This window comes from Nicotiana tomentosiformis, chromosome 7, assembly GCF_000390325.3.
Source record: "Nicotiana tomentosiformis chromosome 7, ASM39032v3, whole genome shotgun sequence".
NCBI classification, from domain to species: Eukaryota; Viridiplantae; Streptophyta; class Magnoliopsida; order Solanales; family Solanaceae; genus Nicotiana; species Nicotiana tomentosiformis.
The window spans coordinates 93,637,918-93,652,348 of record NC_090818.1 but is presented as its reverse complement, the minus strand read 5'-3'; the positions used below and the strand labels follow the sequence as shown (position 1 = coordinate 93,652,348).

The 14,431-nt window shown below is 43.8% G+C and overlaps 1 protein-coding gene across 1 annotated transcript; it reads left to right on the top strand.

Annotated features, from left to right (window-relative positions):
• The first annotated feature begins 5,398 nt into the window (after positions 1-5,398).
• LOC138896023 (uncharacterized) lies at positions 5,399-6,217 on the top strand. Its single transcript, XM_070180795.1, has 2 exons — positions 5,399-5,953; positions 6,176-6,217. Exons 1-2 carry the CDS (start codon positions 5,399-5,401, stop codon positions 6,215-6,217), a joined length of 597 nt encoding a protein of 198 aa, XP_070036896.1.
• The last annotated feature ends 8,214 nt before the right edge of the window (positions 6,218-14,431 follow it).

The following is a 14,431-nucleotide window of genomic DNA, read 5'->3' as shown; positions in this document are numbered from 1 at the left end:
ATTCTGGATGACCTCTACCCCAAGCTAGTTGAGCGGGTGGTATAACAACTGGTGCGAGAACCATAGTCTGAACTCCCTGTTACACTAGACCTCTACAAAGATGGTGGAAATACTTCCTAAAATACCCCAACTCTCCTCACTCATAGAAACATCTAATTGGAAATGACTACGGGGCGTGAGCCAGACCCCGTAAGCTAGAACAACCACTAGAAGAACTGGGTACGGATGAACCATGAACAAATAGCTAGAAGTGCGCTGAATGAAGACTGCACAAAAGCTCCTTGACTCGATGGCGGTGAATGATAAGCTGGCATACTAGAATGGCCTCCCCCAAATCGACCTTAGCCTCCAGATGAGGCACCACTGAAACTCCTTGAACGCCAGAACCTCTTGTCCCTACACTGCATCATCTCTTTGGTCTTAATACGAATGCGCTCAATATGACACACTATCTCCACAACCCGGTGAAATGCAGTCCTGATCTCCATCTCTCTAGCCATAGCAATGCGAATACAATGGTGAAGACTATCAATGAAACTCCTCACTGTCTCCTCCTCAGTGGGTTATGAACACAGTAGTATGATGGGATAGCTCCGTAAACCTCATCTAATACTCAATAACTGACATCGGACCCTACTGAAGGTACTCAAACTACCTCCTCAACTCCTCTCTCCTAGTATGAGGCACGAAAATCTCCAAAACAACCTCGGAGAACTGAGACCAGGTAAGAGGAGGTGATCCTGCTGGCCGACCAATCTCGTAAACATGCCACCACCTCTTGGCTGGACCGTGCATCTGGAAGGTGGTAAAATTAACTCCATTAGACTCAACTAGTCCCAAGATGCACCATAATCTTTTGGCAACAATCCAAGAATCCCTGGGCATCCTCTGAAGGTGTACCACTGAAGTAAGGAGGATGAAACGTGATGAACTTATCCAGTGTCTTCAGCTCAATAACTGACATCGGGGGCCTATCCTCAAGTTGTGCGACAATAGTAGGCTGAACTCCCCTAACTGGTAGCGCTGCAGGAGTCTGATGACCATGGGCCACGTGCTCTGTGGTATGGGAAGCTGGAGTCTGCGTTCCCCTATACTTGGAAAGTAGTTGGTATAGTAGGAAATGCCTCAGCTTGAGCCAAACTCTCGAACATACAGACCAAAACATCCTGAATAGTTGGTGAAACAAATAGGTCATAGGGAACCTGAGCTGGTACCTCTATCTCATCCTCATAGTCATGACCTGATCCTTAAGAGGAACTACTGGTGGCTCTACAACAGTTGCTCGAGCATGGACTCTAGCTGTTGCGCGTGCTCCACCCCTATCTCCGCCTCGACCCCAGCCTCTCACGGCTCTGACCTGGGGAACCGACGCCTGCTCAACTATACCTGATCGTGTCCTCACTATTTGTGAGAGAATGGAAAAGAAATGATTCGGACTCAGGGATAAACAAATCTGCATGATAGAGAATGAAAGAAAAATAATTTTTCTGAACAGCCATGTAGTCTCTAGAAGATAACTACATACGTTTTCGTACCGATCCACAAGATTCTACTACACTTGCTCATGACTCGTGAGACCTAAGCAACCTAGTGCTCCGATACCAACTTGTCACAACCTACAATCCCACCAAAGCCGTGGTAGTGCCTAACAGTGCTTGCTAGGCAAGACAATATTCAATATACAGAAATAAACTTCAATAACAATAAGAAATAGTTTCAAAAAAGGAACATGGCTCAAATACAAAAAATGATTGGCCGAGTGATTGCACAAGTAGTGAAATTGACCCCATTAAACTCAACCAAACCATGATTCCAGAGAATCCCCTGAAAACCATTTATGAAATCTTATGCGTTTGCCAAAGGATCACCATCATAATGCGGAGGACCCATATTCCTGAACCGATCAAACCTCTTCTGCTCCTCCTCAACCATGGCGGCCTCCACTACTGGCCTAACAACAACCATGAGAGTATGTCCCCTAATCAGTACTACTCCTTAGGTCTGATAAACATCAGCAACCTACTCAAGAGTGTGAGTAGCGGGAGTTTTTTCCCCTCCCCTAGCCTGGGAAGTAACTAGTGCCATATGAAGTACTCTTATTTGTGCCAAATCCCCCACAATATCGAAACGAACAAGAGCATCCTGAAGTACTGGGGTAGTAATAAACTGTAACGACCCAGCCGGTTGTTTCGAGAGTTATAACCCCATTTTCCCCATTCCTACTTCTTTTTATGTTATTCAGCTATATTATGTTATATCGGGTTAGTTGGTTCGGGTCCGGAAGAAACTCGGAGTGAAATGAGATACTTAGTCTCATAATTAAAAATTTTAAGTTAGAAAAGTGGACTGGATATGGACCTATGTGTAAACGACCTCGGATTTGAATTTTTATGATTCCAATAGCTCCGTATGGTGATTTTGGACTTAGGAGCGTGTCCGGAATATTATTTGAAAGTCCGTAGAGTAATTAGGCTTGAAATGCCGAAAGATTTGACCGGGGGGTTGACTCGTTGATATCGGGTTCGGAATCCGATTCTGAAAATTGGAATACCTCTATTATGTCATTTAGGACTTGTGTACAAAGTTTGAGGTTAATCGGACGTGATTTGATAGGTTTCGGAGTTGTTTGTAGAAATTAGAAATTTCAAAGTTCATTAGGCTTGAATTGGGGTGTAATACATGGTTTAATGTTGTTTGAGGTGATTTGAGGATTAGACTAAGTCCGTATGATGTTTTAGGACTTGTCGGTATATTTGGTTGAGGTCCCAAGGGGCTCGGGTGAGTTTCGGATGGTTAACGGGTTGGATTTTGGACTTGGAACTCTGCTGGAATTTTTCTGATGCACCATCTGGTTTCCTTCATCGCGTTCGCGAGTGGAGCCTTGCATTCGCGAAGGGGAACTGAGAGGCTGGCAATATTTTCTCTTTGCATTCACGAAGAGAAGCTTGCGTTCGTGAATGGTGGACTGGGTGTGCATCGCGGACACGGGAGGTGTTACTCGTTCGCGAAGAAGAGAGGAAGCAGCCAAAGACCCCAAGCAATTGGTCTACGCGTTCGCGTAGGGGGTGTCGCGTTTGCGTAGTGAGGGGTAAAGAAGCATCGCGTTCGCGATGGCTCGAATGCATTCACATAGAAGGCATTGAGGCAGAGGCAATTTTGTGCTTCGCGAATGCGAGGGTGATGTCGCGTTCGCGAAGGAGGAATTTGGACGGGAGCTATTTTGTGCTTCACGAACGCGAGGCACTGACCGCGTTCGCGAAGAAAAAACGCCTGGGCAGTGAGTTTAAGTTCTAAAAATGGGTTTCAGTTTTTGGCGATTTGGAGCTCGGAAGTGAGGCGATTTTGGGTGATTTTCAGAGGAAATAACAGGGTAAGTGTTCTTAACTCAATATTGGTTAAATTACCCGAATCCATGGTTGTTTTTATCATTTAGTTGGTGAATTGAGTTGGGAAAATTTGAAAACCCTCTTGGTTTAAATCAAAGATTTGAGGGTCGAAATGGGTCGGATTTTTGTAAAATTTATATGGTTAGACTCGTGGTTGAATGGGTTTTCGGATTTTGTAACTTTTGTCGAGTTCCGATACGTGGGCCCCACGGGAGATTTTTGAGCTAATTTTTGGATTTTTATGAAAATCATTATTATCTTGTGGAATTAATTCCAATGAATTTTATTGACTGAAACGAATTATTTATGACCAGATTCGAGGCGTTTGGAGACAAATTCACGAGAAAAGGGCATTGCAGAAGAAGAATTTCGCGGTTTGAGGTAAGTAACGATTGTAAATCTGGTCCTGAGGGTATGGAACCCCGGATTTCGTATCATTCTACTATTTTGAAGTGTCATACATGCTAGGTGATGGGCGTGTGAGCATGCACTGTTGGGGAATTATGACTTGGTCCGTCCCGTAGCAACTGTAAAGTTGCATACTTTGTTGAAACCATATGATAGTTATATGTTTTAGAAAGAATTTCTGTAAATTGGGCTGAATGCCGTGTTTGGGCCTTGCGCCAATGCTGTTTCCTTACTCTGAAGCTTGTGAAATCTTGGATGAGATGGCGGACACCTCTTCGGCATAGCAAAGTAGAGCTAATGTTCCTCAGGGTGACCCAAATGTTATTCACCTACACAAGAAGTTACATGATCATGGGCAAGCTATTGTGGAGTTGACAACCACCATGAACCAATTGGCCAAGGCTCAGCTTCAACAGGTTCAAGGGCCAAAACAGGTGAATGCTATGGAACGGGTGAACATGATGGTAAACAAGAGACGGCAATGAGGTCAACAAGTATAAAACCATCCGGAACAATTTGAGCAAAGTAATAGTGGGTATAATCAAGATGATTCATATGATGAGCAAGATGAAGAGGTTCAATATGTCAACAATTATCAAGGTCAAAGAAGCAATGCTCCAAATCAATAACAATGGAGATCACAAGGAAACCAAGGAAATTGGAACAACCAAGGCCACCAAGGAAATTGGAGTGGTGGCAACAACAATAATCAAAGCAATTGGGGTAATCAAGGCAATTAGGGAGTAAATAATCAAGGTAATTGGGGTGGCAACAATCAAAGCAATTGTGGAGGCAACAATAATCAAGGGGGTTGGAACAATAGCAATCAAGGAAATCGGGGGTCGGGCTATTAGAGACCCCCGATGTATCAACAACCAAATAACCCGCCTCCATATCCGTCGCAAGGTCCTAGCTCTTCCAATAGTGAAATGGGACGGATTGAAAATATGTTTAAGCAAGTGATGGAGAAAAACGCCGACTCCGATGCCCAATTAGCCTCCTACAACACTTCTATCCGCAACTTGGAGGTTCAACTTGGCCAAATTTCTCAAGTTTTAAATACTCGCCCAAAGGGGGCACTACCTAGTGATACGGTGGTGAACCCGAAAGGTGGGAATACGGGGCATGCAATGGCCGTAACAACAAGAAGTGGGAGAGGTAGAGTTGCTAGTACCTCAAACCAAAGAAGACATGTGGGTGATGATGTGTTGGTGCAAAATGATGATGAGCCAAGCAATGATTTTCAAGCTAATGAAGAAGCGAGAATTGATATTGATGAAAATGTAGAGGAGACGCAAGAAGATGTGAACCCATCTAGGGAGCACGTGATTGACATGCCGGAGCCGGTAGTGCCAAAGGCTAAGGCACCAATTCCAAGGCCTCCTCCTCCATACCCTCAAAGACTTGCACAGCAACACAATGAGAATCAATTTAAGAAATTCATTGATATGATGAAAAGTTTGTCCATAAATGTGCCGTTGGTTGAAGCCTTAGAACAAATGCCATGATATGCCAAGTTCACGAAGGATTTGGTAACAAAGAAGAGATCAATGAACTGTGAAACGATCAAAATGACACATCAAGTGAGTGTTATTGTGTAGTCCATGGCTCCAAAGTTGGAAGACCCCGGTGCTTTCACAATCACGTGCACTATTGGGAGTGCCAATTTCGCCAAAGCTTTATGTGGCTTGGGGGCAAGCATTAACTTGATGCCATATTATGTGTTCAAAACGTTGGGGATTGGGCAACCAATACCAACATCCATGAGGTTGCAAATGGAGTATCGGACAATGAAAATGCCATTGGGGATAATTGATGATGTGTTAGTTAGGGGCGACAAGTTCATCCTTCACGCATATTTTGTGATACTTGACTGTGAGGTTGACTACGAGGTGCCAATCACTTTGGGGAGACCTTTCCTTGCTACAGGGAAGGGCTTAGTTGATGTGGAAGATGGCGAGCTCACCTTCCAGGTGGGCAATAAAAAAGTGGTGTTCCATGTTTTTAAATCAATAAGGCAGCCGAATAGCAACAAAGTGTGTTCGTTCGTGGATCTTGTGACCAAAATAATTGTTGATGACACTAGTGCTGTGATAAATGTTGAAGATACCTTGGAAGCTGTGTTGTTGAATCATTATGAGGATGAGAAGGAAGGCTTTGTAGATTGTGTCAATGCTTTGCAAGGAATGGGATCATATACTTATGAGCCCCAAAAACTTTCCTTGGATCTCGAAAATCGGAAGACTCCACAAACAAAGCCCTCAATCGAGGAGCCTCCCACCTTGGAGTTAAAGCCTTTGTCTTCACACCTCAGGTATGAGTTTCTAGGCCCTTGTTCCACTTTACCTGTTATTCTTTTCTCGTGCTTAACTAACGTGCAGCTTTCACCCTTGCGATGCTCAAAAGGAGGAAGAAAGCAATAGGTTAGACATTGGCAGATATTTAGGGTATAAGACCCGCCTTTTGCATGCACAAAATCATTTTGGAGGAGGATTCCAAGCCCTCCGTGGAACATCAAAGATGAATGAGGCCATGCAAGAGATAGTAAAGAAAGTGATCATCAAGTGGTTGGATGCCGGGGTTGTTTACCCCATTTCTGATAGTTCGTGGGTCTCGCCGGTGCAATGTGTCCCAAAGAAAGGGGGCATGACTATGATAACAAATGACAAAAAAGAATTGATCCCCACAAGAACTGTCACCGGGTGGAGAGTGTGCATGGATTATAGGAAGCTCAACAAAGTACTCGGAAAGACCATTTTCTGCTTCCATTTCTTGATCAAATGTTGGATAGGTTAGCCGGACGTGCTTATTATTGCTTCCTTGATGGATATTCCGGGTATAACCAGATTTTTATTGCTCCTGAAGACCAAGAGAAGACCACTTTCACTTGTCCCTATGGCACATTCGCATTCTCGCGGATGCCATTCGGGTTATGCAATGTACCGACAACTTTTCAACGGTGCATGATGGCCATCTTCACCGATATGGTGGAGGACTTTCTCGAGGTTTTCATGGATGATTTTTCTGTCGTGGGGAATCCTTTTGAAGAGTGCTTGGATAACTTAGATAAGGTATTGGCACGTTGTGAGGAAACTAACTTGGTGTTGAATTGGGAAAAATGTCACTTTATGGTCGAGGAGGGCATTGTTCTCGGTCACAAGATTTTCAAGAATGGTATTGATGTTGATAAAGCAAAAATTGAAGTGATATCCAAACTCCCCCACCCAACTTCCATAAAGGGAGTGAGGAGCTTTCTAGGTCATGCGGGGTTTTACCGCTGATTCATCAAGGACTTTTCTAAGGTGGTAAACCCCTTGTCTAAACTCTTGGATAAATATGCCAAGTTCCTTTTCAATGAAGATTGTATGAAGGCATTTGAACTACTCAAGTATAAGTTGACTACCACTCCTATTATCACCGTGCCAAATTGGAACTTACCATTTGAGCCCATGTGTGATGCAAGCGATGTGGCGGTTGGAGCAGTATTGGGGCAACGAATTAATAAGATCTTTCATCCGGTCTACTATGCTAGCAAGACCATGAACGAGGCCCAAGTCAACTATACGGTGACCGAGAAAGAACTCCTAGCCATTGTCTTTGCTATGGAGAAGTTCTGCCCGTACCTAATGGGTACAAAGGTGATTGTTCACACCGACCATACGGCACTTCGTTATTTGATGAGCAAGAAAGACTTTAAGGCAAGGTTGAAGCGGTGGGTGCTTCTATTGCAAGAGTTTGATCTAGAGATTCAAGACCGCAAGGGTAGTGAGAATCAAGTGGCAGACCACTTGTCCCGATTGGAGGAGGAGGAGAGGCCACATGATGGCCTTGAGATCAATGATTCATTTCCTGACGAACAACTCCTTTCCATTTCTATGACTGGGATGCCATGGTATGCCGAGGTGGCCAACTATCTTGTGAGTGGAATTGTTCCGTATGAGCTCTCTTCAAACCAAAGAAAGAAAAACGAGACTGCCTGGACTACTATTGGGATGAGCCATATCTCTTCAAAATCTTTTACTGATGGTGTTATCCGAAGATGTGTACCAGAAGAAGAACAATTGGGTATTCTTGAAGCTTGCCACTCTTTGCCATATGGTGGTCACCATAGTGGAGTGAGAACTGCTACAAAGGTGCTAATTTGTGGGTTCTATTGGCCTACCCTTTACAAGGATGCTAGCGATCTCATTAAGCGTTGTGATGAATGCCAAAGGGCCAGTGGGATCTCCAAGAAAAATGAGATGCCTCTCACCACCATCCTAGAGATTGATATTTTTGATGTTTGGGGCATTGATTTTATGGGTCCGTTTGTGAGCTCATATAGGAACACCTATATATTGGTAGTTGTGGATTACGTGTCCAAATAGATTGAAGCTGTGTATTTGCCCAATAATGAAGCTCGGAGTGTGGTAGCTTTCTTGAAGAAGAACATATTCACAAGGTTTGGTACTCCAAGGGCCATCATTAGTGATGGGGGATCACACTTTTGCAACAAAGCTTTTGATACTTTACTCTCCAAGTATGGTGTCACTCAAAAAGTGCCGACCCCCTATCATCCTCAAGCAAGTTGACAGGTTGAAGTCTTCAATCGGGAGATCAAGAGTATTCTGTCAAAGACAGTGAATGCCAACCGGACAGCTTGGTCGAAGAAACTTGATGATGCTCTTTGGGCTTATAGAACATCTTACAAAATACCAATTGGTATGTCTCCGTATCGGTAAGTGTTCAGGAAAGCTTGTTACCTTTCGGTGGAACTTGAGCATAAGGCTATGTGGGCGTTGAAGAAACTTAACCTTGAGTGGGATGTAGCTGCAAATCTTAGGGTGGAGCAATTGAATGAACTTGATGAGTTTCGGTTCCATGCATACTCCAGTTTGTCCTTGTATAAGGACAAGATGAAGTACCTCCATGACAAGTATATCCGAAACAAAGAATTCAAAGCAGGTGATCTTGTGCTTTTGTTCAACTCTCGGTTGCGGATGTTTTCGGGAAAGCTGAAATCAAAGTGGAGTGGCCCATTTGAAGCTGTACATGTGACACCCTTTGGTGCTCTAGATTTGAAAAATAAGAATGATGAGGTGTTTAGAGTCAACAGGCACCGGGTTAAACATTATCTTGGCAAGATTGATGATGGCCACGTTGTGGCGTTGCTCCATTTCAAGTGATTGATGGTAACATGCGTCGTGCCGCGACGTTAAATCAGGCGCTTCTTGGGAGACAACCCATGTGTCTTTTTCTTTTTCTTATTTTTCTTCTTTAGATTAGATAGGCTTTGTTTTGTACTAACTAATTTTGAAGTGTATGCAGGAATGGGTGTGCATTGTAGGAACTGAGCATGAAAAGTTTGGCTAGGTGTCACAAAAGTGCGGACCGCACTAAAATTATGTGGACCGCACTGCCACTCTGCGGCCGCACAATTTTGTGTGCGGTCGCACAACTGGGAGATGAAAAATACATGGTCTCTGAAGTTTGGCCTGACAAAAATCCTTAACAAAATGCGGCCGCACCCATTTTTGTGCGGTTCGCACTAATTCTGCGACCGCACTCATTTTTGTGCAGTCCGCAGCAAGTCTTCACAAGGGTAGGTAATGAATGCGGACCGCACTCAAAATTGTGCGGCCGCACTCCAGGTAAAATTGTGGGTCCGACGGGCAAAAGTATAAATAGGGCCTCCCTCAACTTTTTACACTTTACGCTCTTGTGAAACCTGAAGCTAAGCTAGCACAGTGCATATCCTCATTGTTTTCAATCTCTCCTCATTTCATCAGTGTTGAATATCATCTGCATCTTCATTACTGGTATGCTAATTTATTATTTAGATTTTTCCTTAATTTTATTCTTTTGCCTAGGGTTATTTCCATGCCTAAATATGTCAATGGTTAGTTGTTTGTGCTTGGAATCATGCGGGCAGCCTTTTTAAACGTTAATTGGGGTCTGGGTAAGTGACTAATGATTAATTGCTAAAAACTTGACTAGTTTGTGAATAAAATTCCATGAACCCTAAGTCAGTGCCGCCTGAATTCAAATTGTACGGCCGCATTCACTTTTGTTCAGTCTGCACCATGAGCTTCTGCAGCTGCACACATTTTTGTACGGTCCGCAGTTCTCTGAACTAGGGTATCAATGTGCATGATTTGTGCGACCGCACTTAAAATTGTGCGGTCCATAGTGGACTTGTGTGGCCGCACACATTTTTGTGCAGTCCGTATTGATGAAACATCAGAGACCCCAGTAGTCTGAACCTGGAGTTGTGCGACCGCACTCAAAATTGTGCGGTCCTCAGTGGACTTATGCGGCCGCACTCAAAATTGTGCGGTCCGCACTTTTGGTTATGCGGTCGCACTCACTTTTGTGTGGTCCGCATTGGGAAGTTTGCGACCGCACTCACTTTTGTGCGGTCCGTACTACCCCTTCTGAGACTGCTTTACTGCGGTTGTTATGCATGCACCTTTGGTTTACAAATCCAACTAACTCTTATCCATATGCATTACAGATAATGGTTCGCTCACGTGGTAGAGAAGATACATCGCAAGGGAGGGCAGAACCCTCCCGAGGCCGAGGTTGAGGTAAAAGCAACCTACCTCTAGCACTTCAAAGGGTTATAAGTAAGAAAGCTACATCCAGCAGACCTCCCGAACCCTCGAAAACCAGTGAGTAAGTCCCATCTGGGGAAGCTTCTGAGGGTAACTTCATGCAATCATAGCCGGAAGCCCAATCACAACAGTTTCATGGTAGATTCCACCTAGTAGATGAGTCGTCTTCTTCTGCCAGTTCCTTTGATGGTTCGGAAGAGGGTAGTCAAGCCTCTGAGCCCTCTTCCTCACATGCTCCAGCTGATCCAATTAATGTGGATGATGATGATGTCCTAGACGATGGGAGAGGGGAGGGATACTATAGTAGGAGGTTTGGAGAGATCAAAGAGACCAGAGACATGGGAAGACAGATTCGTCAGTGCTGCCGCCTTTGCTAAATTTAGGGAATGGTGGTCGCAACGGTCACTCACTCCTGAGCAGCAGTTCTTGATGAAAGATCTAGACAAGCACAACCCCAATGTCCTCCGACAATTTCGGGAGCGAAAATGTTGGAAATGGTTCGCCCACCGCATTATGGATGCCAATGAGCATTTGGTCAAGGAATTTTACACCAATGTAGCTCATATCAAAAAGGGTACCAAGGTGACAAAAGTTCAAAATTTGAAAATCAAGTTTGATGCCTGCACCTTGAACAAGTATGTGGGGTTTGAGGAAGTGGAGGCAGTCCAATACCTGGAGAAGCTTGCTATGGGTAACGCAGCTCACCCATGGCTAGCTGATATTCTGGCAATTCGAGGGTCAACACCTCTGTTGCTCACAACAGGAGTTCCAATAGTCCGAGCCACCCTAAACTTTGAAGTACAAGGGTGGAAAACATTTGTATGTAGCCGCATTGATCCATGCCTCAACGAGAACAATCTTCCCCTTCCCCGTGCAGTCTTAGTAGCCTCAATTATGGTTAGGTACCCAATTAATGTGGGTGCTATCATGTCTACAAACATCACTCTGGCTGTCCAAAAAGATGAAAGGTCCTACCTGTACCCGAACTTCCTCACAGAGTACGTCAAGGACCAAGGGGTAGAGCCAAGGAATTATGATATCGAGCTGAAGGCCAAGAAGCCTTTCTCTTGGTACCAACTTCAGGTAGCTGACAACCCAAAATTCAAGGGTAAAGCTACTACCTCCACTGGCCAGTCTGAGGAGCCAGTGGTAGTGGTTACTGATTCAGCTGCCGAGCCATCCACCGCAGCCGGTACTTCTACCGGGACAGCAGCCATGCCACCTTCATCTTCCGGACCACCTGCTTCTGCTAGACTATCAGTGCAATTATTAGTGTTGGCTTCATCTACATATAGTCAGACTGCGCTGCGAGTCTCCCAGACATTGGCGAGTCTCAACAACTGGATGCAGGCAGCTACTACAAAGCTAACTGATATATCCAGTGCTATTGCAGCACAGTCCTCAGCCCCAGCAGAGCCACAGGTACCTCCGTCAGTGGAGGAAACATTGAAGAAGATTCTGGAGAACCAGAAGAACATTACTGATACTCTGGCGATGCATGGGAAGGTCATTAAGTATTTGGGCAAGCAGGTCAAGAAGATGCGTAGATCCCAGGCATCAAAGAAGCCGGTAGAGAAGCTGAGCAAAGAGGTTGCAAAGATTGCATCTGCCGGAGATCTTCCATTGGAACTTATGGAGCAGACAGTCCCAGCACCAGAGGCAGCAGCCGACCAGTCTGAGGAGCCAGTTGCGACTGCACACACTACTGAGGAGATGATACAGATGCTCAGCAACCTAGTTGTCCCTCAGCCAGGAGAGGATGACATACAGTTAGAGGAGACAGAGAGTGTTGATGATCCCATGCAGACTGAGACCACATAGGGAGTTCTCTTGACTCTCTACCCCTTCCATGTTCCTATTTTTGTTAAGCATTGGGGACAATGCTTATTTTTCATTTGGGGGTGATTTATTTTCATTAACTAACATTTGACATTTGGCATGTAATAACTCTGATACTATTTTTCTTTCATTCTTATTTTTCCTTTGGTATGTATATATTCTCCCCATTTGATGTAGATATTCATTTCCCTTATGTATATATTCATTTGACTTCGGTTTGTATATTCATTTATCTCGCTTCCCGTAGTTTACTTCATAGCTTCTTTAGTTTGCTTTTCCTTTGTAGTATAACTTCTTATTTACTTTAGTAGCTTCTTTTTAATTTGTTAGCTTCTTTTTATGTTTTGAGTGAACAATAAGCCTTTGATTTTCTTAATGCCACGATTTTTTCCAAAGGTGGATTTTGTGTGAACCGGGTGGCTCTTCCCAACGATGGATGGCGTGACAACCTTCTTAAGGGATTGAGTCCGTTTTCTTTTATGTTTTGACAAAATATAGTAGTAATGAATAAAAGTGTCTCGAGCATGCTTCACTTGGTACCAACACATTTACCTCTGACCTTATGATTAAAAACAAAGTTATTGGCATAAAATAGCTCTAGTTATGACCTTTAGACTCTTGTGTTGACTCAAACAATCATCGAGTGGTCCAGTCGAGCCATTTGTGATTCTCAATATTAGCTAGGGTTGTTGTGGGCCCTCGACTCCATTCTCTTTAGCAATCCAGCAGTGTGAGAGGTGAGGTATTGAATTGCAAGTCCAAGTTCCCGTGCCAATAGTCTAGAACTTGCCCCGAGTGTTTTTCTAGGCGAAATTTTAAGTGTAGCTTGGCTTGAGAAATGATTGTAGGCTCTCTTTGATCCAATTTGAAATTGAAATCTTCCATAGCCTACCAATGTGATAACCCTAGTCAACCCCTTTGAGCCGAAGCCTTTTTCTTTCAATAACCACGTTACAAGCCTTTATCCATTCTGTAGTGACCCTCTCTTGGCACCCGATCTTTCCTTAGCATTCTTGAGAAACAATGGGCTAAAACATAAGTTTGGGGGGAGAGACGAGGATGTTGAAGTGATAAAAGGTACAAAGAAGAGAAAGAAATGAAGAAAAGGGAAGGAAAAGAAAAAAAAAAGAAAAATGCCAAAAAGAAAGTGAATAAAATGAAGAGTTGAAGGGAATTCAAAAGAAAGTAGGGATAAAAGGCTAAAGTAAATAGAAAAGGAGAAAAATGAATGTCATGATCAAGAAAGAGTGACGTTACGTCTCTCTAGTTCCCCCGAGGAAGAAGAAAATGACTCAAAGAGTCGAGAAAGTATGAGCCGAAAAGAGAAAATGGAGTGCTTAAGGAAAGATGAAAACATTATATTCCAACAAGTCCTACCTTGGTCCAAAAGCCTTGATTACATCCCGCAAAAGCCCTACATGATTTCAAGTTGAGTGAGCTTATATTAGTGGTGATTTACATGAGGGGCAAGCTTATGGTACTTAGAGCCGGACTTGTGGCATTCTTTTGAGAGAGATGAGCGAACTTTTCACAACCCTTGTATCGAGTGTTGCATTCTAAAGTAAGATGTGCAAATGGAGAGTAGAGGAGGAGGAGTTTGGGATCCACAATGTCCTATGTGAAAGAGCGAGCTTCCTTGATGAATAGAGTCAACTCTTGATGCTCTAGTGTCACATTAGAACTATTGTACTCAAAAAGTCAAACCATTGCATTGTTGATAATTCATATGTGTTGTGGGTAATTGTTGGTCCCAATTGATGTGTGATTGATTTACCTTAAGCCAGCTGAAATATCTCTTTTTCTAGTGGAGGTGGGAATTGCCTTATTTGCTTGAGGACAAGCAAAAGCTTAAGTTTGGGGGAATTGATAAGTAGGGATTTTGACCGATTATTTGCTCTCTTTTACTTGCGATTTAGCTCAAAAATGCTTAAAGGCATTCCCGGAAACTAACAAAATGTGTTTACTTGCAGGAATATTGGGATATGAGCCAAAGAAGTCAAAATCAACTCATAAAGGAGTCAAAAGTGAATAAGAACCAAAACAGGACAAAAAGGCCAGCAGTGCGGACCGCACCAAAATTGTGCGGCCGCAGAATATCAAGTGCGGCCGCACTCACTATTATGTGGTCCGCAGAGAGGAGATTCAAAGAATGGTATTTGGGCAAGCTGAAGGAGCGCGTACCGCGCCAAAATTATGCAGCCGTAG